Source organism: Poecilia reticulata, chromosome 21 (assembly GCF_904066995.2).
Source record: "Poecilia reticulata chromosome 21, P_reticulata-male-v2, whole genome shotgun sequence".
In the NCBI taxonomy this organism is placed as follows: Eukaryota; Metazoa; Chordata; class Actinopteri; order Cyprinodontiformes; family Poeciliidae; genus Poecilia; species Poecilia reticulata.
The window spans coordinates 9,339,584-9,363,598 of NC_088850.1; the positions used below are offsets into that span (position 1 = coordinate 9,339,584).

General features: G+C 39.5%; 1 protein-coding gene across 3 annotated transcripts in view; it reads left to right on the forward strand.

Annotated features, from left to right (window-relative positions):
- Positions 1–24,015, forward strand: part of LOC103457461 (glutamate receptor ionotropic, kainate 2-like) — an 85,165-nt gene that overhangs the window by 22,870 nt on the left and 38,280 nt on the right. For 2 of the 3 annotated variants that reach the window (XM_008397599.3, XM_081602791.1), the window contains exons 2-6: positions 3,634–3,801; positions 4,752–5,015; positions 8,674–8,855; positions 11,123–11,176; positions 12,517–12,690. In XM_008397599.3, the coding sequence (XP_008395821.1) occupies positions 3,634–3,801; positions 4,752–5,015; positions 8,674–8,855; positions 11,123–11,176; positions 12,517–12,690 (842 nt within the window). The remainder of the gene's footprint in view (positions 1–3,633; positions 3,802–4,751; positions 5,016–8,673; positions 8,856–11,122; positions 11,177–12,516; positions 12,691–24,015) is intronic. The other variant, XM_008397600.3, reaches the window with a different exon arrangement.

Sequence of the window (24,015 nt, forward strand, 5' to 3'; positions counted from 1 at the left end):
CTGTCTTGCTTTGCATTTTCATTTTGACTTTCTGCTTATATTTGATGTTTTTACTCTCCACACACACACACACACACACACACACACAACTGCACATTGCCTCAACACTCCTACCCTCATCTAAACACACAGAGACCTTTGGATCAGCTGGCCTGTTTTCTCATCCGGGTGGTTATTCAGCTCATAACTCACTCTGGGCTTTCAGTTGCACCATAATTTATACCCGGTCTGACTGCACAGTTCACACGTACAGAAGCACTCTCGCAGACGCACGCGCGCACGTACGCACGCACACAGACAGATGCAGACTTGCTGATTATCCCAGCTGTAATTCACTCACCTGCAATCAGAGAGACCACAAAAACAAGAAGGAGGAGGATGGAGGAAATGATAAGAGAGGTAGTATTATTAGACTTTAATCAAGGAAAAAATAGAACACGAACGACATGAAGGGGGAAAGTCTAGTTAGAGGTTCGTGAAGTCCACTCGGGGAGAAATGTCAGATTCATCAGTCACAGCAATCAATACAGAGGCTATTTGATCTAAAAACACATTTTAATTAAGTATTCATGTTAAGTGTTGCAAAATTAGCCATTTTTGTTTTCTGGTTGTTTGTTCAGTGTGTTTGAAACATCCATAGCAATTGTGTATTCTCTGAAAGGTAAACAGTGCAGCGTGCAAGTGTTTGTGACCTCTTTGGACATTTTCTCCTGTTACACTCAGAGTATTTTATTTCTAATTGAATCTATTAGACCAGCACAGAGTAGTGCTTAACTGTGAAGTTGGAATAAAAACAACCATGGATTTCAAAATGTTTTACATCTAAAAAAAATCTGAGATGTGCGGTGGGCATTCAACCCCCCGAGGCAATCCTTCGTAAAACCACGCTCTGCTGTAATTACAGCCAAAAGTCTTTTGGGGTGTTTCAACATCTAACATATATTAGCTGCTTTCTTTCTCTTATAAACTCTGACCAATTACCTGACAATCATGTTTTTGGACTGTGGGAGGAAGCCGGAGTACCCAGAGAAAACCCATGCATGCACAGGGAGAACATGCAAACTCCATGCAGAAAGACCGGGGCTGGGAATCAAACCCAGAACCTTCTTGCTGCAAGGCAACAGCTCGACCAACTGCGCCACTGTGCAGCGCCATTTTGAAAACCATTTATACATACATATTATTTTTTTGTCTTCACTGTGAATATCTGTACTACTTTGCTTCTAAAATCCGAGGTTGTAAGGTGACAAACTCTGGTAATGTGCACAGGGTATGAATAATTTTAGAAGCCACTGAATGATTTCTGTTAAATCATGTTCAAGTCATTTAGCGACTGAAAGGAATCGGATGAGCATGATTTAACACCATTATGCTTAGCTTCACATTCACTGAAATAGGCCTGCAGTGTTCAATGTGCTACCCCTGGGATTTCATATAATAATTATGTATTAGGTCAGATAGACATAATTTCTATCATCTTTTATGGTATTCAATCATTTCAAGATTATCAGTGGAATGTCTGCGATGTAATACTGCCGTCTGAAAGGAGTGCTAAAACAGGAAAACTAATTAAAATAGTTCCCTTAATTGCACGTCAAAAGTTTAAACATTTACTATATTGCTCTGCAAAGGTAACCCATAACTCCTGTCCAGGACTGGAACGTCTTCTTTCACCATCTACTGTATATCCATATACAGAGTATAAATGAAAATACCATAAAATAGAGTAAAAGACCCTAAAATATGGCTTCACAGCGGTGACAGTGATAAATATCACTTCCCTGGGTTAATGACATATTCTTTGGCCTCCTGCACACATTTTCTATCACTCCCTGCCACAGCCACATGCTATTTATAGCTACAATGTCCATTAAAGTACAACTTCCCCTCTTTCTTTTTTTTATGATCTTTTTTTAAAAAAATTTCCCTCTTTCTGTGTATATTTCAGTCTCATTTTCTCACCATGTCGCGGCACCAGTAAACAAGTTTTTCGGTTTTTATTCTGTCAATCCTTTTCTCTGCCCTCTGAGAAGAGGAGAGCTGTGGATGGACTCCCGAACTCCCCTCTCATTCCCAAGAGAATTTTTGCAGAGCTGCTCTCACCACCCTCACTGCCCTCTTTCATCTTTTAACTCTCAAACATTCCCTTTTAAGTCTGAATTCCATAAGCTTTCTTAAGATTTTGGTTTACTTTCAAAGGTGTGGCATGTCGAAATATAGTTTTTTTTTTTTTATTCTGTTTATTTTTCATAAGTAGAAATATCTCTGTAAATTTGCGTTTACAGAGATATCTGGGGCTTGTCAGATTAAAATAATTTAAAAAAATGACTTTACATTCAGCCCACATTTCTATAAGAAAAATGTGAGGTTTTGTTTTATTTGATTTGATGTAATATTAAAAGTAAATGACGTGTTTCCATCAGCTTCAAGTGGAAAATAGTCACAAGTCAACAGAAGTAAAGATGTGAAAACATTTGTGTGTGTAGGTAGTTTACATATGTTTTTTTTTTTTTTGGTATATTGATGTACTTAAAAAAGGAACTTTTCAATAACTGTCACATTTTTTTGGGATGCACATCCATCCTAGCGTTAGATGCAAGGAGATACTTTGCCCATCGTTCTCCATAACCTAATTCAATTCTAAATTTATCTGTACCCGCCTCTCTTACTGTTTGGACATTAGATGATGAATAAAAATGTAATCTCACTCAAGCCTTGCGCATCTTGGCTGTGATGACAGTCAACCCACATGTTTCGTTTTGTTTTGTTTTTTTTTTTACATGTGGTGTTTGTTTAACGAATCCTCCTAAATCAGTTTTGACATAATCACAAAATGTGGCACATTTTTTGTGAGTCGGCTCCAAACGCTGCTTTCGTTTGTTTGGGATTGTAAATCACGGTGATGGAACATCTGGAGCTTTAATCATCTCTGTTCAGCCCAGAATAATTGACAAGTCTGGAGGGAGCTCTTAGAGGGAGACAGCACCTTACTTTGTAGAAGCGGTTATTTGTCTGATGCTGAAACGCTGCTTTTTCATACGGTCTTTGTTTTTTCATGGGCATTTTATAAGGATTTTAGACATTAGTGTCCTAATTGTATCTTCATTTGTGATTTGACTGGCCTTCTTTATTGTCGTCTCCTCACTCCTCATACGTTGTGAATTGTTCCATTGCTTTTTTTTCTCTCTCTCATCCTTCTATTTTCTGTTGGTTAGGTTCATTTGCTTGCATTTTATTTGAAAATTGTTCAAATTAAAGGAAGAAAAAGTAAGAGCCAACCTCTCGGTCTGCACGAAAGAATTTAGGAAGGGCATCCAACCCTGACCTCACCTCCCAGTGCAGATAATTGCCTATAATTAAACTGATGGCTCCCACAGAATGCAAATACCCTGATATCTAAGCATCTTATCCTCACTGTAAATCTGCTTAATGCACAGATACACCCAAATTGAGTATGGATATCAACATTATGGATTTAGGAGGGAAAAAAAATGAATGCACCGTTTGATCTGTAATTGCCTGAATTAAATCGATCATGTTGTTGTTTGAAGCCTCCTGCAACTACAGTAATCTAAATAGTCTTTTCTACAGACTCATTATTTTGCTTTTTTTTTTTTTGCTTTTTGCTTTTAGGGGGAATTTTTGAATCCATTGAGAGTGGCCCCTCCGGAGCAGAGGAATTAGCCTTCAAATTTGCCTTGAACACAATCAACAGGAACCGCACATTGCTCCCGAACACCACACTGACCTATGACATCCAGAGAATAAATATCTTCGACAGCTTTGAGGCCTCCCGAAAAGGTGAGTAAAAAAATGTGCAAAACTTAAATTTAAATCTTAAAGTAACACAATTTTTTTTATTTATTTTTTTACAATTACTGTGCCCCCTATATTTTTTTGTATTGCATATATTTATTATATGGTACTTTATTGAACTTTAAGGTTTCACAGCATAACCTTATACCTTGGAAGTCCTAGCAAGTTTTAATTGGCTTCTGCTGTTCTAATTATTCCGTTTTATAAGAATCCTGAAAAGTCCCCTCTTATCTCATGTGGATTTTTAACCAAAAGTAGGAAACGTGGCTCAAAATGTCCAAAATCATTCTGTTGGACTCCTCCATTTGCTTCTCAAAACATTGGAAAATGTTGTGCATTTAAATGAAGTTGTGCGTAAATGCAGTAGTTTCTCGCACAACTATAATATTAGTTTAGTGCAATTTTGGCGGTGCTTTACTTTATGTAGAAAAGCATAATCTAATTAGAAGACAGAAATGGTTTGTTTTTAAATGAGCTTCCGTAAACTTTTGCGTTTCTGCATCTGAAAAGAAACTTAGAAGTATGATCTAATGAAAGCAAAAATATATATCTATAATAAAATTAAACAAAATATGTGTATTTTTTGTTATCCTGCCAGAGCCATAAGGAATAATGAGTCAATAAATAAATGTCCAATGTATGCAGCGATGCTTTGGTAGCGGCTACATGACAAAATATCATCCATACGGATGGGAGGAACCAAGGTTTCTCAGCACAACACTGGATGAAGCTGGATAATAAATATTTTATTATATGGCATATAATATATAGCTTCTAATTAATTTTATGAATCCAAGATACACTTCTCCTCGTGTGACAACGTTTTTGTGCAAAAATTAGTACTGAAGTTAATCTAGTCAAACATGATTAAATTTAGAGTCCCACTAGAAAAAGAAAACTGACCTAATGTACACTTCTGCTTTCTTCCACGCCAGCATGTGACCAGCTTTCTCTTGGAGTGGCAGCCATTTTTGGCCCCTCGCACAGCTCCTCTGCCAACGCAGTCCAGTCCATCTGCAACGCTTTGGGAGTGCCCCACATCCAGACCAAATGGAAGCATCAAGTGTCTGACAACAGAGACTCGTACTATGTCAGCCTGTATCCTGACTTCTCCTCCCTCAGCAGAGCCATCCTCGACCTGGTGCACTTCTTCAAGTGGAGAACTGTCACCGTGGTCTATGACGACAGCACAGGTACAGGTACAGTCGGTGTCTGTCTTTATTCTCTGCATTCACACCGTGAAACATCTCGGAATAAAGATAAAAACAGGGAGCGGATGAACTGCAAAGTGCCACACTGCTCCCGAGAGTTCAGAGGACGCTTTGTAACCTGTCAAGTTAATTCAGAAATCAATAGCTTACTGTTCTGTCTTAGTCCTCCAGGTGCTGCCAATGTCAGTCTTCCGAGAGACTGAACAGCAGGACAGAAATAAAACTCAGAAAAAAAATTACCCAGAATGACCCTGTGTCTCTTCAGCTTAATGCAATGCAAAACTGTAGTATGTGGGGGCTGACAACAGCCATTAATAACACACAGAGACACTTGATCTCCGAGGGTGGCTATCAAATGTGTCTGCGAGCTATTCTGTCTGTGCTGTAACTTTGTGGAGTGCCTCATAATATGCATTTTAAAAGGCGAGTCATATTTTAGCTTGAGTACAGTGATACTTTTATGAGGTGTAGTGTAGTCGCTCCGGAGAAGATGACAATATTCAAATGCTTATCCTCAATTTATGAGCTATTTGGCATGATGTGGCTGACAACTAAATCTAAGTAATTTACAAAGAGACGCAAGGAGAATCACACTTTAGACTTTAGACAGATTGTCTAATGAATTCATTCCCTGCTTCGCTCGATTGGATCGTGCCCTGCAATTGTCATTTGTAATTGTGCCGCTAAATATATAAAACATTGATTTGTTGCTTTTGTCCACATGCGGTGCTTTTCGCAACAATTCGTACCCCTTAAGCCTAAGGTTTCTTATAAAATAATTTAAAAAAATGTGGTGCAGCGCACATGTGCTCCGCTCACTTTCAGTTTGATTTCCTTAAACGAATTTTTGGACAAGGCATTTTCTCCAGAGGTCACCTAATTAGGCAAAATGGTTTCCGTGTACGAACAAGTGGCATCTTTAAAACCAAGAAGCACAGCAGACAGGCTAGACTAATAGTTTGGAGTGAAGTTTACTGCTCAATTCATCATCTGAATATTGGGAGTATGGCACAACTTCAAACAACCCTCGACATTACTACCCACTCGCGTTGACAGGGCTTTTCAAGGAGAGCATTAATTTAAAAAGCAACTAAAAGGCCTTTTGTAAACATGGTGGAGCTGAAGAGATCCTCAGCTCGGATGGAAGAATCTCTTGACAGAACAACATTTTGTACTCTTCCACGAAAATGCTGCCCGTTATGGAAGAGAACCACAAAGAAAACCACTGGTGCAACCAAACCATAAGACATCTTGGTTCTAGTTTGAGACAAGTCAGAAGTGGACATATGAGATCAAAAATGAACAAACTAAAGATATGCAAAATGGAGTGCTTGGAGTAAAACTAAAACCATCTGAAGTGGTACAAGCTTATCAGAGTGGATGGTTAGATGGAAAGCTAAATCCAGGACAGTTGTTGAATAGACATTTTTAAAATACAGCAACACCTGTAGGCACCTTAGACTGGGGCCAGAGGTTCACCGTCCAACAGAATAAGAACTCAAAACGTATCACCACAGATGCAAAGTGATACTTTCGATTCAGTCGTTTTCAAGTACAAGAACAGTACAGACCTAAATCCAATTAAGAATCCGTGACGAGATTCGAAAACTGATGTTCACAGACACCCTTTGTGCAGTCTGACCGAGCTTGAGCTACTTTGCAAAGTAGAATGAGCAAAGCTGTCAGTCTGCAGATGTGTAAAGATGGTAGAAACGTATCTCAAAGGACTTGCAGTTGTAATTGCAGCGAAAGGTGTTTCTACAGAAGAGAGGAGGGCCGAGTGCAAATGCACTCCAGATTCTCCAGGCTTTTAATCGTACAGATTTCTGAAAACCATGTATTTCTTTGCTTCCACATCTAAATTGTGAGCTACTTTATATTGGTCTGTCTCATACAGTCTCTATAAAAAAAAATCATTTGGAGTTTGTTGGTGTAACATGACAATGTGAAAAGCATCAGGAAAGAGACAATCCTGGTGCATTCTATCACCATTACAACCTCGGCTTGTGTCTCGAAAGCCCGACTGCCGCATTATTTTGACTCATCTTCATCACTGTTCGTCACTCCACTCCTCGACGCTTGGCACTTTTCACATCCTAAATCCCTTTAAAATTGCCCCCCCCGAGAGATTCCAACAGATAACCTCTCGCTTTCCCCTCTCTGTCAGTCGAAGGTATCCTGGGCCTAGTGTCTGGATATGTTTTTGTTTTTTTTTTTCTTCTTTTTTTCTGCTGTACGACACCTGACTTTCTGAAGAGTGTGACAGCTGCGTAGCCGTGTTCCGTAGCCCCGCTCCGCTTCCCGCCCGGTCCCAGTCTCAGGCTGTAATCACACAGCTTCATGCTCCAGGGCCCTGCACTGCTGATTGGAGTCTATCTGACGGCTGGCAGGAAAAACTATCGGAGGGGATAAAATATTCACACACGGCCGTTAGAAGATCCAGGGGGAAAGTCTGAAGGCATTAGCCAGAGCTCACAAACATCCACACTGACAGTGTTTCCCAAACGCTGAGCTCCCTTGACAGATTTTTTTTTCCTTGCTTAACACCTCCCAAAGTGTCATCACGAACAAAAACAGGGAGAAGCAGACATGCCCCAGAGTGGGGATCTGGAGGGATTACCTGGGGACAACTCTCGGAGGTTTAGAATCCCTTCCTGCTGTAGTTCTTTTCACAACTAGACTTGCCGTGGATCTGTTTCACACCAATTTTTCTGCGGGGCCTCGGGGAGACCGAGCCGTACGCACAGCGAGGCCATTAAACTGCGCACACAGCACTTTGCTTAAAAAAAAATGGCTGAGCTAACTTAAAGAGGTTCCACAGGAAGAAAACGAAAAAAAAAAAAAAAAAAAAATCCTATCTCTCTCCAGTTCCCTCTCAAACTACCCTTTCTGCTCCATCCATTTTTATACCCATGACAAGTAATCATCTCTCCTATCAATCCAGCCCCTTTCATCCCTGGACTCTGAAGTTCTTTACCGAGGGAGAAACTCATTGTAATCTCATCACAGAGTCTCCTGGAGAGCCGTCTACCTGAGTGTGCGGTCGAGAAATGAAAGGTGAAGATTGTAGCTGAATATGTGACGGCGGCGTCAGGCTCCCCCACAGGGGTGGGGGGAAGTACAAGCTGGGCAAACAGTCTCTCTCTCGTCAGAACACATCTGAAGTGTGTGTGAAAAGACAGAAGAGGCAGAATTGACCGCGGCTTTCCATCAGGGTAAAATTGAACCCATTCGGCGCTTTTGTGTGGTGTCGTGGAACACAAGGAGCAAATCAACACTTTGCAGGCTGCTGTCAGATTGGGAGTTAATGTAGGAGGGTGCAGATCGAGATTTTTATTTTTTATTTTTTTCATGTTTTTGCGCTTTTGGTTTAAAAGCAATGTGGTGGCGTGGTGTAGCATTCTCTTGATAGGTCTGTAGCAGTCTGTTTGCTTGCCAAGCATGTGTAGGAGGATCAATAGAGTGTGGATTAGAAAGGCATGCATATGAGCCTTTTTCTGCTGAGAAACTCTGATTCCATTTTTTTTTTTCTTATGGCAACCCTTAGAATCAGAGATGCTTCAAAATGGCGACAGATCAAACACGGTATTTTGCTCCATCTTTAAAACTCCTCTTTCATGCTATGTGCTATCCTCTTTGTCCGCAGGTCTCATTCGACTCCAGGAGCTGATCAAGGCTCCGTCACGATACAACATTCGTTTGAAGATCCGGCAGCTGCCCACAGAGACCAAGGACGCCAAGCCACTTTTGAAGGAGATGAAGAAGGCAAAGGAGTTTCATGTCATCTTTGATTGTGGACACGAGATGGCTGCCTGGATTCTGAAACAGGTGGCGTCACCTTAATGAGCTGAGATGCCTTCATGGGCCTGTAGCAGAAACAAAGAAACAGACTTCTCTCTCTCTCTCTCTTTTTTTTTTTTTTCCACAACCGTATGATGAGAAGTAATGGGGAAAAAATTGCGTTCGGCAAAACACTCGCAAATTATTCGCCCCCCGAAATTTACTATGTATGAACTGAGAGGAGCTAAATTGATGAATAAATGAGCAATTTTATCATATTATGTTCCGCATTTAATTAAAAAGTTACTTAGGAACAAAATTTACATAATTTCCCTCGTAAAGTCAGGACTGAACACAGAAGCACATCCCTCATTCATTATGTATAAGTGCTAAAACAATAGTGTGTTCACTTTATTACGCCTCCTGTTGGATTCCTCCTCTCTACTCTGTGCACCTTTACTCCCCTTGTATATAATGAGATCCTGAAGACTGACCGCTACTAACGGATGCTCTCAATTGCACAATAAAGTTTTTTTTTTCTTAATTAGAATGTCCATCTCTGCTCTCAGGCATCTTGAGTTCATTTAACTGAAGGTCGTTATTTATGAAAGTTGCGGCGGCTCTTATCGAAGTGAAGTCTTTATTGAAGAGTATTTTAGCATTCTCTCTCGCAGGCGAAAACTTATGTCAAAGCAAAACGTATTATGTAATCTTTTGATTTTGCAACTTGAACTTGTTACTTGTTAGTTGAGCAGGTAAACTGAAGTAAAACTTCTTCTAGCCATCTTTGCTCTAGTTCAGTTCAGTCCTCTGTCACTGCCCAATCTGTTCCGGAAGCACGATCTGTTCTGTCAGCTCATTTTGTGCAGATGCTAAACGAAACACTACCAGAAGGGGTAGAGAGGGGGTATTTTTTTTTATCCCTTTGTTCTTTGTGAATTTCACTGTAATCATGAAATAATAAATGATTTAAAGAGAATAACAAGAAATGAAGATAAAACTGTTTAATGGCATTTTGCTACACTAGTATGGCTGCTATTTTCTGAAAAAATAATCAAGTAAATGTGAACAAGAGTCAAACACAAGGATAGATGGAGTAATACATTTGTGTTTCTCTTGAACACATGGGATATATAATTGTACTATATCATTTAATCTCTTAGAAAATGTGTGTATTTAATAATAAACTTGTTAGTTGAGCAGGTGAACTGAAGCAAAGCTCCATTTCACCTGAAGGACAAGTCTTCTCTTGTCCTTCTGTGAACAAGGAACAGTCCACTCAGTCCAATACACAATTATCTACATAATAAAGCTGCACAATTTACCAAAATAATCATAACTATTTTTTATCATAAATTAAAAAGTTACACTTTGTCTACATTTTAGCAATGATCCGGCAGTATTTCTTTAAGCGCATGAGCAAATGAGCTAACGGTACGGACCTACTCCCGTTCATCTGTAAACGGATCATTTTAGTTTAATATTGTCACATTACAGTTAGTTAATGTTGCAGCAGTGCCCCAATCTGAACATGCATGTGGTAACAATTGAAAGATACGACTCCCTTTTACCAGGAAGAAACCTTCAGCACAATTCGGTCCAGCGTGAGAGGCCATCTGCCACATCCGGCATATATTCTAAAATGTTTACTGACCGTTCAGCGCTTGAAATGAGTTACGGAAGTAAACCACGAGAGATTATTTATTTTGTATGTCTCGTGTTTTAAAATAAATTAGTCGCATAACCACATTTCCTTACAATACGGGTGGTGAAAAATCTTTCTTTGTGTTTGCCAAAAACAAGGTGCAGCAGTTTGTAGGTACCGAACTGTGAAATAAACACATTTTTATCAGTGTAAATAACACATTTGGTGTGAAATATATCTACTTCGAACTTCTTTCTAAAGCAGATATTTCAACACTATATGTGAAAGCAAAACAAAAATTAAGACAAAGAGGGAAAGTTTGGTTTCTTCTGAAGTTGAATCCTGTGGAGTTTACTAATAAAAATAAACACAAAGAAAACAGTATTTCTGTTTAAATGAACACAAAATGAGGCGACTATTTCCAAAGCATTTTTGTCAACCACTCAAGTATTTTTGAGACATCTACCAGCCAGCAGTGTCTGTTGGCCTTTTATTGAAAATATGTTTTGTTTTTTTTCCTCTTCTCGTCATTCTTACTGACCAGCTGTCAGCCGCTATGTAGTGTTACAGAAACAGCTGAATAAAAACATCTTTTAGTTGACATTGCATTCTTAGAATTGGTTTTAAATGCAAATTTATATTACACTTCCTGGTTTTTGTTCTCTTCTAGGCCCTGGCCATGGGCATGATGACTGAGTACTACCATTACATTTTTACTACCCTGGTGAGTAAATTGGCACTCTGAATATTTTTGCACTTCTGATGACGCTTAGTAATATCTTTTTTTTTCACCCTTTCCTTTTTTCTAGGCACAAACACTATCAGTTTTGTTTGCTGGAAAACTAAATTCATCCGTCTGTGTATCTGATAAGAGTTTTTCTTCTCTCAGAGCAAAATTCAACATAGAGCTTTCTGTAGAGACAAAGAAAAGAAAGAAAAGAGTCCAACGTGATTTTTACCGTGTGTGACTCATTTCAAAGCTTCACTGCAAACCGATAAAACTAGGTTGCTTCAGAAAGCTGAGTCACTTTCAACTGTGTTATGACTGTCACTTAGTCTGCACTCTCTGTGCATGTTAAAATCAGTTGTGAAAGTTTAACAAAAATTGATCCCCCCCCCTAATCCGGCACCCACCTGGCTGACCAGAAACCTGGATGTGGGAGACAAAAGCAGGTGGAAACATTTTATTCTGACTCTGGGTGCCACTGAAGTTCTCCAAAGAAAATCTTTGATCTTGCTACTACAAAGATTGCCCACCGCTATGTTCCAGATGAAAAGCAGCACATCCCCAGTAAAGCCAGAGAACATAAGACTGAGAGCTCAGATAATAGCCCTGAACAGATGATAGTGTCATCCATTTGGTCCATTATAGCTCTAACAAACAAATGATGCACTATGTTATTTGGAAGTCCAGAAGAAAGGCTGGAACCTGAAAAAAAGAGGTCTGCGTCCACACACACGTAGAATCCTCTCTGTATGTAATGAGACTGACAGCAGGTATGTCATTGAAAGAGGAAAGAGAATAGTGGTTTTGGCCGCTGAAATGGAAACTTGCCCACTTCGAGATCAGCCAGTGTTTGGCAGAAAAGTGGCCACGGCGCTGGCCTGAACTACTGTATACTGGTACCGAGCCATCCGAGCTGGTTTCGGAACAGCAAATATTGACCATGGCACCCGTGTTCCGCGTCCGTCACCTGCTGTTGCTCTTTCAACTGTGTTGTTGTGTCCCAGAGACATCTGCCTGGTCAGATGCCAGATATGCTGCATGCAGGACAATTGGGTTGTCCTTTCACATCCACATGATAAATGGCAACCCACCAAAAGACTGGCTGCGACCTTGAAATCTTGCCTTAATCAAGGCTACCGCCTCAGTATGATGAAAAATAAAAAATAAAAATACCTTTAGATAAACCTCTTAGCCCTCAGTCATTAGGCCATGAGTGTCAATCAGCTCACTTCTCTTGACTATTATGATGAAAGATTTATGTAAACTTCTTTCTAGATCAAACACGATATTATGCTTTCATCTTTTTTTTTTTCTCTTTTTTTTTTTTTTGCTTCCAGGACCTTTTTGCCCTCGATATGGAACCGTATCGCTACAGTGGAGTTAACATGACTGGGTTTCGCATTCTCAACACGGAAAACTCTCAGGTGTCATCAATCATCGAGAAGTGGTCAATGGAGCGGCTACAAGCCCCACCCAAACCAGACTCAGGCCTGCTGGACGGATTCATGACAGTAGGTTTAGCCTTTTTCAGCGCTTACGACCCATGTGGGGGGAAAAAAAAACCAAAAAAACATGCTTGCAGCGACGGAATGTTTCTGTCTCAATGACCGAATCAATCGGACGCCATCTATAAAGTAATGGTAACGGAAGATTTTGTGATGCAGGAAATTGTGCTTGTGAGCAATCGTTAATTTCTGTTGTTGTGTTTTGACATATTCACTATTTATTTGAGTATTTAAAAAAAAATGGCTGGGTGTTAGTTGTCAATCACAAGGCCAGTGCTGCTGGGTTCCTGGGGTGGGAGCTGGAGCAGCATAAATGCCCTCTGCGTGAAGCTTTGGAGTTGGTGCTCCCGGGTCTAAATGCCCAGTAATGAGCCGGTGTGAATGGTAATAGCCGTTTATCTGCCCTCCTGCCTCTCACAGCACTCCTCTGGGAGCATGGCCAAAATATGACAATCTGTCAGTGTTCATGCAGAGAGAGGGAGCAAATTGGATGGAAATTATGGCCTTGGTTTTTTTAGGATGGCATCCAGAAAAACCCGGGGATAAGGTGACTTGAAAGTGAAAAAAGGGAAGGGAGCTCGTCATGGACATTCAAGGTCCCTCTCTGGGTCTGTTGTTGTAAACAGTCAATTTACTCCACCTCCCTCGCAGCACCTTCCTCTGAGACAAACACCTTTCTTTTCTCCAGCAATCCATTCTGTTTTTCTTGGCAGATTTCGAGTGTAGCATGTAGAAATCTGTGCATTAAAAGAAATCTCGTTTCATCAAAGGCTTTCCGACCAGCCTGTGTCTGATTTGGTACAGCTCTCAGTGTGTATCCACACAATAACAGCTTTAATTCTCTAACTTTTGATCAAAAAGAAAAAAAACACCATCAATAATATATATCTATTGATGTTTTTCCACATGCTTTAATCTAACATATTGTGAGGACACTGCAGTGCACGTGGTTTTTATAACGAATAAATAACATTTCCCCAGAGGACATGCACCAGCATGTGAACCTTGAATTCAAAACAAGTACAGAGGAAGGAAAATTACTCAAAATGAGGTTCTTCTCCAGAAACAGAATTCTGTGAATTAATGTTGTTAAAGTGATTCATTAGAATGTTTTTTCTTTCATAAGTATCGGTTCTTTCAGTATTTAGAGCAGTTGTTTCTTCAAAAACATGATCTAATTGGGTGAATTTTATAGTTCTTAGGTACCAAACACAATGAGAAATGTTTTATTGCTCTCTAAAGAGCAATTAAAGAGAACTTGGACTATGCTGTTTTATAGTTTTAAAAATGGTATTAAAACAGAAAAATGGGAAGAAAATATTAATATCATTTAGTGCAAAATGTTTGGCTGAAGGATGAGGTTTATGGTGCATTCAATTCTCAAAAGACAGAATAGTCAAATTATAAGTTGGGGATTCAGATTTGATTTTATTCCTGTATCCTAGATGTCATAAGTTGTCAATGTGACTTTTTCTTAGGTTTGTGTTGTCTGCTTCTGTTTAAACTTAAAGTTCATAACCTTTTAATGCAAATTAAAAAAAATAAAAATGTTTAGAAATATAACTGATGCATTAAGCGTTTGTAATCATGTGATTATAACAAGCAAAAAAGTGTTTTGTATGCATTAGAAGGACAGCACAAGTAAAAAGCATTTTATGAATGTCTTTATTACCATAGAAACATTTTTTAATGAAATTTGTAATCTTAAAAAGAAAGTATAAAAATTGATTGGTAACGCTGTTATTGATGTTACAGATTTTGGACAATAGGACAAATTGTATTAAAAAACTAATGTCTCAAAGATGCTTATTCACATCAAAAATTATGCACTTGCCAATATAGAGTTAGCATACCCTCTACAGCAGTTCACATCTGAGTAGTTACTGTTTGAAGCAAAGGTTTTTTTTTTTAACAATGTTTTACCTGGGGCTTATCAGGTAATTAGCTATTTATTTATGTTGTAAGGGGTCGATGCCAGAATTTCTTCTATTTGTCATTAAAGGGGTACTGGTGTTACAGTTTGAGGACCTTTGCTTTATGCAGCCTTACTTAAGCTAATTCTATGACATGACTGAATGAAGATAATTCAGGATGAATTTAAAGGTAAAGTCCTTCTAAGGATTTGATAAATGCATAGCAGACTAGCATTTCTGCTGGCTTTACAAGATATATAGCTCTTACCTTTTGTGTAACACAGTCTTCTTTATTTAGCAAGCAGATTTCCTGATATTTATGCTGCAGCACTTTGGCTGAAGAATCCAGCGTTAATGGCGTCATTAAATTAAATAGAGGGTGGACTGCAGCAGCCAGTGTGTGACCCTGCGTCCCCCTGAACCTTCCTCCAGGCTTTTATTGCTTTTCCTCGATGCCTTGTTCAACGTTTGTGCTGCTCCAGCCCCGTGCTGGGCTAGGAGCTTGTTTGCACTCGTTGGCCAGGCAACAGTTGTGTAGCAATGGTTACCAAGACAACACTGTACATGTCACCTTGTGATTTCATGAGGGGATTGATTGACTGAGATTGAGGGGAGGGAGGGGTGTGGAGGAAGGTGATAGAGATTGCAGGCAAAGAGGGCTTTGATGAGAAGAAAGACAAAGAAGAATGGACAGGAGGTACAATGTGAGGTTTTTGCAACTGCTGAAAGTTGCACGCAATGTTTTCTCACATCACAAGGCATGTGTAAATGGGGGGCCAGTGTAAAATCACAGTGACATTCAGTGCCTTTTGGGGGTGAGGCTGAGTTTCGTCTCCGGCAAACATGCATTCTGAGAAGTTCAAGCTCGCAGCCAAAGACATGCTTTGCGCGTTGCCTCCTGAATGTGTTTGAAAAAGAATGTTTCTGACGTGTAGAAACGCGCAATAAGAAACATGGATACTAATTAGTATAATTTATTTTCTTATATACTGAATGTGTTGCTGGTCACAGGATAATTGTAGCTTCCTAAAGTGAAATTATAGCCTGTAGAAAATTAAGCTCTACAAACAAATAGATGCACTGAGAACAATGCTATGCAAAAGGTTGAGTATCCTATTGTCACTTGCCCATAGTTTATCTTCCATTGGTAGCACACTCTTTTTTTTTTCCTTTTTTTTCAACTCGATTGTTGTTGGCTGGGGTGTGGCGATGGCCTGGGGGTCTCTGATGAATGAGTAAAGGAGGTGTAAAGGGCATGGGGGGTGATTTGGTGGAGATTCTCTTTGAATGGATATTCAGGTCGTGCCCGTAAGGGTGGGCCGTCAGAGTCACTGGGTCTTGGGCTTGAACTGCGTGGCGGGATATGATGGTGTGGCTGGGTTGTGGGGTATCATCCTCACTCTGTGCACTTGGGTGCTGCTGCTCTTTTGCTTCGCCAACATCCTTCCTCTGCGTGGGGCTTATAACTGCCCCATTGCGGTGCTTTGTGTTTGCCTGCTTTGGGCTGTTGGAGCTTTCTAGGGTTGGGTTCACCCGTCCTTTGCTTCCCTTTGGTGTTGTTACAGGACTTCCACTGTTCTCATCATTCTAACAACTGTGCACCTCTGGGCGACAAATTCATTCGCATACACCAACTCAACACAAGCACAATTATTTCTAGTTCACCAAGCTGCAACACACAAACACACGCGACCAACATGCATACAATTCCAAACGGTTGAAGGTCATACAAATACAGGTTACTATTACATCATTGTTGCGTACCTATATTGATGCTGGGTGCAGTTTTGATAAATAAAGTCAGTCACGCAAGTAGGATAGCATCTTAAGGCAACCTTTTTGTTGAGCAAGTCTACCCAGTTGTTACATGTAGGCAACTATTCTCAGTATGGGATGGTATTAGAAATGCATCTGAGGATTCCATGGATAATGACAGCTTAGAAAAATGTCTGAGCAATAGAAGTATTTTTATTATAAAAATGAGCCTCACCTGTCCGCGTTATTAATAACTGCTACATATATGGGTTATGAGAGCTAATGAGTTTTTCAGTTTTTGTTGAATGTAAAACTGTGGAAAAAAAATAAAAAATACACCTGCCGTGGTTGAAATAATTCAAAAAATTGAACTGTGAAGAAAAAAAAGAAATACACCTGCCGTGGTTGAAATAATGAAAATACTGTTTCATTTTGAGTACCACTGTTTTGTTGCCCTGCAACAAGGTTTCTAGTTCAAAAAGTATAGGAACTCCAGCTGTCTCTCCCACCTCAAAACCATAAAACTTTTCTTAAAGATATCTTAGGAGTGGGTGTCCGCAGAGCCGTTTGTGCTTAAGGTGGGCTGATTGGCTGGTGACAGCTGTGCAATGAGCATGAAAAAAGATGGTTTGGAAACTGAACATTAAATAAGTTTTGATGCAGTTTCTCTTAGGCATTAGTATAATATTTGGAACCGAACTGAACTTGAGCAGCACTCAAACTGGTTAGTGACAAAATCTTGCAATTTTGTGACTGATTAAGCAAATATGTCAGAGACATTTTTATTGATGGGTTGATGGGAACAATACTCTTTCCACTTCAGTTTCCATTGGATTCAAAACTATTATGTTTGAAGTGTTACCTTTTTCTATCACTTAGTTCTTTGGCTGTCAGCCTAAAGAGAGGCATTAATATAAGATGGTGTAAAACTATCCAACACTGGACTCTGTCGTGTAATGTAAACACCATAGAAAGAACAAGCTCATTAGAGTACATTATGTATTTATCTTCTTGGCGACACACACCCTGGACAATAGGCTGGACTTAGGCATGCACTGCGGTCTACTTGGCCATATGCTGATACTTTGGTCAGACTAGCCTTTGCACACATGAGATCAATGGACTGTGACAAAAAGTGTGTGTGCGTGTGCGTGTGTGTGTGTGCGTGTTTGTGCGCGTGGGTGCGTGCGTGTGTGTGTGTGTGTGTTGGTTCAGGCATGTAACTACTGCAGCAGACCTTGTGATAGTAGAGAGAAAACCTTGAAGGTACATTTGTGCTCTGCCTCAGCTTTGAGAAAATTATATTTAATGCAAAGAAAGGCTACATGAAATTCTATAAAGCTTACAAAGTGCTGTCCAACTGGTGTACGTCTAATAATATCAGTACAAACACAGTCGATATGCAGGAAAATAACAGAGAGTTAATACACAAGTAATCACAAATAGGTCAATGCTACATTAAATTGTTGGATTAAAACAGTACTTACACCCAACAGCGTGCATGCATAACAGTTCTTAGAAAGAACATCACAGCGGGCTAATATTAGAGCTGGCATGTCAACCCTAAAAGAAAAACACAATTTGTTATTTGCCGCAAATAGCATGAAGCTAATGGATATATGAATATGCAGAGCTACCACCATGAAAAGAGCTTCCCATCCGAAAATAATTACTTCCTACGAATCTAATGAGATAATTTGATGGGTTGGTTTACTTTAATTTAAATTCTTTAATCCTGATTAAATGAATTAAGAATACACTTACATTTAACCAAGGAAATATGAAATTGATCATCTTTCCCTTTATGAAGCCTTAGGCACAGTTGTTTTCTACCTCTAAATAATTTTACTGATGTCTGCATTTCACTGAGCTGTAATTACCTCCACAGAGAGCTGGATGTTCTCCAGTGTCATCAACACAATTGAAATTTCTGGTGTAATAGCTCATAATAATGACTTTTATTAATAGTAAGTACACATAGCAGGGACCGCTTTTAGCTCTTCTGGGGGCTATGAGAATCATGTTAGACTTAAAAAGGCATAATGAACTGAAAACACAACGAGCAAATGGGAAAACATGTGCATCCACCAAACATTTAAAGTATTTCATTAGAATATGCAATCAAACTGGTTTAGAAAAAAACTAAATTGCATTTGTACCAGGTTGCATAATAAAGATAATTTATTTGGATATTTTATCATATAATGTAATTCATAGGAAGCCTTTTTTTTTTTTTTTTTTTTTTGGAAAGCTTATACAAATTTTTCCTGTCTGTAACGGCCATTTTGTATAACTCTTTATGGCAGGGTGTCATATCCCCAGTGGGAAATAAACGGCATAGAGGAGTGAACCAGAAGCCGCGTTATACATACTGCAGGCAGGTTTACCAGTATGCTATTTAGAAGCAGATAAATCCACTTATATTAATGTTCACACAATGCACTCACCAAGACACACTCTTCATCCGTGGCTGGGGTTTGAGCGTGGTTCATTTCTTTGGGGGTTTAAATGAGGAATGGCAGGAGCAGAGGATGAAAAAGGAAGACAAATAAGGAGGAAGCAGGTTTGCTGGGATATGCTTAGGGGCATAGAGAGAGGGAGGGGGGAGAAAACAGACACGTAGCTGCATTAATAAGCACTGCTGGGAGAAGAGTGGATGATACCCACAGTGAGTGCTGGAAGAACCTGCAAGGTGGCAGCTATACACTCCAATTAGGAAGTGTTTATCATGCATGTTTAAATACATGTTTGTGCTGTCCTGCAGGTAAGCCTTAAATATGCTGAACACATGCTGAAAAACGTCTGATTCAGTTCCCAATTTGATTGTGCCCCCAAAGAGAGGACTTGGCTTGTGGATTGTTATAGCAAACAATTGTCTGAAATCTGGCAACTGAAGACACACAAGTCCCCGGACGCTTCATTTAAGCAACATTTCAACCAAATCAGGGCCCCTCAGTGAGAGTGTTGAGCCAAATTAGGCAATCCCTTGTCAGTCTAATATTGAACAGAAGATGCAGACAGTGGTTCTGCCTGAAATGAATCACTGCACAGATAAACTTTACACAAAATAAAAATTAAGCACTTGGGAAATCTTTTTATCTGGACAAACTGGTTGCAGTTTCTATCCTGCAGCTTACATAATCTTAATGTCAGAAAATAAATAAATAAATATTCACACAGTTAATTGTACTGAGCAGTAAACTTCTCTATTCTATTTGATGCGGTGTTAAAGAGAAGCATTAGCATGAACAGACCCAGTGAGGGAAGGTGGGAGATGAAAAAGAGGCTGCAGTTTCACGTACTGCTGTAAGAAAACAGATTAAGAAATGTATCAGATGATCCAACTAAAATACTGCCTATACTGGTGCTTCTGAAATCACATTCCTTTTTTAGAGTAATATTTTCTCATTATTTATAGCTATGAAATTATATACGATGTTGATGATAGTTTTAAATCTTCAGCACACACATATAGTTAACATTAATAGGCCAGCTAATAGCTAATAAACCAGATATTACCTAGGTCTTTTTCTTAAGTATTGGGATATTTTTAAATAGATATTCAAATCATAAAAACCTGAATAAAAAATTCCATCCATCCATCCATTTTCTTACACCCTTGTCCCTCAGTGGGGTCAGGAGGGTTGCTGGTGCCCATCTCCAGCTAACGTTCCGGGCGAGAGGCGGGGGTCACCCTGGACAGGTCGCCAGTCTTTCGCAGGGCAACACAGAGACACACAGGACACACAACCATGCACACACACAATTTAGAGAGACCAATTAACCTGACAGTCATGTTTTTGGACTGTGGGAGGAAACCGGAGTACCCGGAGAAAACCCACGCATGCACAGGGAGAACATGCAAACTCCATGCAGAAAGACCGGGAATCGAACCCAGAACCTTCTTGCTGCAAGGCAACAGCTCTACCAACTGCGCCACTGTGCAGCCCTGAATAAAAAAGTGATATCACTAAATTATTTATTATTCAACATTATTGAGAAGAGGCCCACCGCAAATTAAAGATGGCTGGATTTACTACCACAATACCATACCATAACTAGTGCACATACCATTAGCACTAAGTCATCATAATGAATCAGTATTTTCTGCTCAGCCAAAAACATATTCAGCATTCTGCTGATCACTAAACTTAAGCCAGATTTGATTTGTTTTTCAAAATAAATCTGATCTTGCTCCCAAGGATCACAGGTGAGAAGGATCGCCTTGGGGCCAAACCACCACCACTGGGAGTTGTAGTCGGTGAAATATTGCAGACATATTTTTTGAGGTCTCTTTAAGTGTTTTGCCTTTTAGGAGCCAGAGTCTAGTGAGCCAGATGAGGCAATTTATAAGCTATGCTTTCTGCTTTGGTGGCTAGCCTGCAGTAGGCTGTTTATTTTGCTTACAGACTTGGTAAGGCTTAGTTTATGCCCCACAGTCCACTCTATCATGGCTTTGCAAATCCTGTCAGATATAAATTTTGTCATCAGTTATCGATTTGCTGTGGCTGCTACGACTCTCAGACATTTGCAGAAATCTGTGGACTTTTGAGAGTGAAATATCAAATGTCCCTGTCGATGAACACAGTCAGAGTGTGGCGCTAATTAATCGACAGATAAAGACAAGGATTATAGTTGCAACAAATTGTAAACAAGTTAATTGTAGTTTCATTTGGCAAGTTGCTGTAATGCTTTCAGAGCGACTTAAAATAACACAGGGCTTTAATGATGCATTTGCTACGTCAAAGACGGAGCGAACAAAATGAGTTCTGCACAGGTTCACAGGTTGATTGCGTCAATCACAGCAGTGTGATCTGCCTCCCTCTGATCCCACTTGGCAGTGAGAAGAGGCTTTTAAAGACAGAGACTAGGGACAGCAGACACTCGATGCCCTGTGCCGGGCATCACCAGCTGGGCTTGGCACAGCATCAACATTATTAGCACCACTGCTGTCTTGGTCCATAGCAGCTATTTGTGAGTGGGTGAAAACAGACGTGGGGGTGAAAAGGAATTTATAATGAAGATTTGTCATCCTTTTTCCTTTCGCTTCCTTTTTACTTCATTGCAGATTACTGCAGTGGTTCGTCCATTTTTTATTTTTTATTTTTTTGGCATTGCAATCAAGTCCCCTGATATTAAACGTGGAAAAGAAAAATAATTCAGTGCAACAGAAATAGATCAGTAAGACAGGACAAAGTCAAACAGATTCTCAAACGGTAATATCTAGAATATATGGATGCCTACCCTCATGTTCATGAAGACCACACATTCCTCGACAGTAATGAAAGCAAGAACCTGCTGATGTTATAGGGCAATAAAAGCCTTTGCATTCAGGGACTACAACCATCATCAGATCAGTATCGTACAATCATCCCCTGGAGGTTAATGGTGCCGGCAGTAGGAGATGAGTGTTATATGTTCACCCTTGGACTTGGGGATATTGGATGGCCTTAGGAACCTGTGGCATGCTATTATCGTTTCCAGGGTTGATAGACTGACCCTTATCATTTAGATTTAGGTTAGGAGCTTAAAGCACATATCCGTGGTAGACATTTAATTATAGAGTAATGGTTAAAAGAAAGAATACCCTTGTAATTGTAGAGAGAATTAAGAAGTTGGCCATTACCGGTTTCTAAGATTATTTAAATCCAATCAAAGCAAATGAAACAAACCACATATCCTTCTAGCTATTATTTTTTTAAAACAAACATGAAGCCATAATGTAGAGGCTATCGAAAATGATGTATTCCGCAGCAACACTAGATGTGCCCACAATACATGGTACCCTTAATTAAATTAAGTTTTAATAAGACATAGATTAAACTAGCCAAAGTCTTATGAAGCAGGTAAAACTAGAAATATAAAGCTGCAATAACAAATGGGATTTCTATAGGAGAGGCAACCCGGCTCATAATGCATTACAGCAACTGAATTTGGGTTCAGAACTAGCAAGGTTTTTGCAAAACTAAGAAAGCATAAGTATACATATTCTTTAGTTTCTAAATATAAGTCACAAACTGTTTTATAAGATGTGTAATAAGAGTAGATTATTCCAGTCCAGGTTGACTAGAAAGAAGATTGTATTTATAGTTAACGATAATTCTGAGGTGGTCCAAATGCCAAAAAACCCAAACAAACAACAACAAAATGTTCACTTTTACCAAATTTTAACAAGAATGACAAAATATTTCTACATACTTGAATTAACAACAGAGAACATTGGGAACGAAAAATAAGAAGAAACTCCTATTGAGCCACCTTTTATTGCTGTTGTACCCTGATATGAGACTATAGTGTCGTGTCTTTTTGGGAACTATATTTGGTCCACAGCAAGTGTAGCTCCCTCACTTTCACCTCTCTGGTCCTGCCAAAAGGAAATGTCTAGAGGCACAGCTGTTCAACCTGGAAGGTCACCGTCTTTGCACTACCTCATAATGTTGCACTGGTCCCCTCTTTTCGACATCTCTACCAAATTATAAGCAATTCAAAAGACCGTCTTGTAGAAAGCGTTTGACTCGATTGGGCCCCACTTCTTGTTTTTGTGTGTTGACTAGTCACTCAGTCATGGCCTATCTCTCTGGCTCTCTGCCCCATTCATCACTTTTGCGCCAATGACTCACTTCTCAGAAGCACACAGTCGTCAGAGAGTTATTGTGAAACGTCTGCGTAGATAACTGTTAGGAAAGTAATGTTTTTCCAAACATTGTGTTCAGTTTAATGGTGTTGAGTTTCACAGGAAACTTTTTTTAAATGTAACGCGGATCTGAAATCTGCAAAATATTTTAAACATTGTAGGACAATAGAGACTGCTTTTGGACAATCTTATGAGCTCGGTCTGTGGAAATAACAGATGATGCAGTGAAATGTTTATAATTGCATAAAAGTTGGTATGCTCAAGGTCAGGTGTTGTTCATTTCTTGATGATACAGCAAATTAATTAAAAACTGATCACCTATAGGGGTGTCACTGCAAAGCTAAGAAGCAGGCGCAAATGTCATTGTTATTCACAACCAATGGTTAGTTAGGCTGTACTCTTACAGTCTTTACAAATCAGTACCATCATATGTTTCCTCCCACACAAAATGCTTCGAAGTGGTGTAGTCTTATACAATGCTACTGCAAGAAAGTGGTGTGGGCTTTAAATATACCTGAAAATATGGGGGGGAGGGTTATATCTTTTTTTAAATTATTTTATTTTGTTATAAAATGCTTAAATATTTTTATATAAACAGAATAATTGGGAAAAACAATGTTTTTGGAGACCCTTATTTAGTTTCTGTGTTGAAAACTTTCTTAACATGGGCTTGAATTCATATTGAGAATTTTTCCTTCCAAACTCTGGTAGAAAATTTTCAGTCTTTGGCTGAAACTCTGATGTAATTAAGACGGCCTATAATGTTTACTCAAGGAATTAGGTTGGGACTCCCTCCACAGATCCCACACTCCTCCCCCACTGTCTCCTCTGTTGCCTCCTGTTCTCTGGCCACGAGAGCTCACCAGATGGCAAGTGAGATTCAAAGAACTGCTTAGCCATTCAGCAAACCCTCCTTTCCCATTTCACTACTTTGTAGAGTTTATCGCCTACTCCTCCCCGTAAGAAACGATGGGTTTAAAACCTACGTGACTCACCGTTTCATCACAGGCGCGACATCCTGGCCTGTTT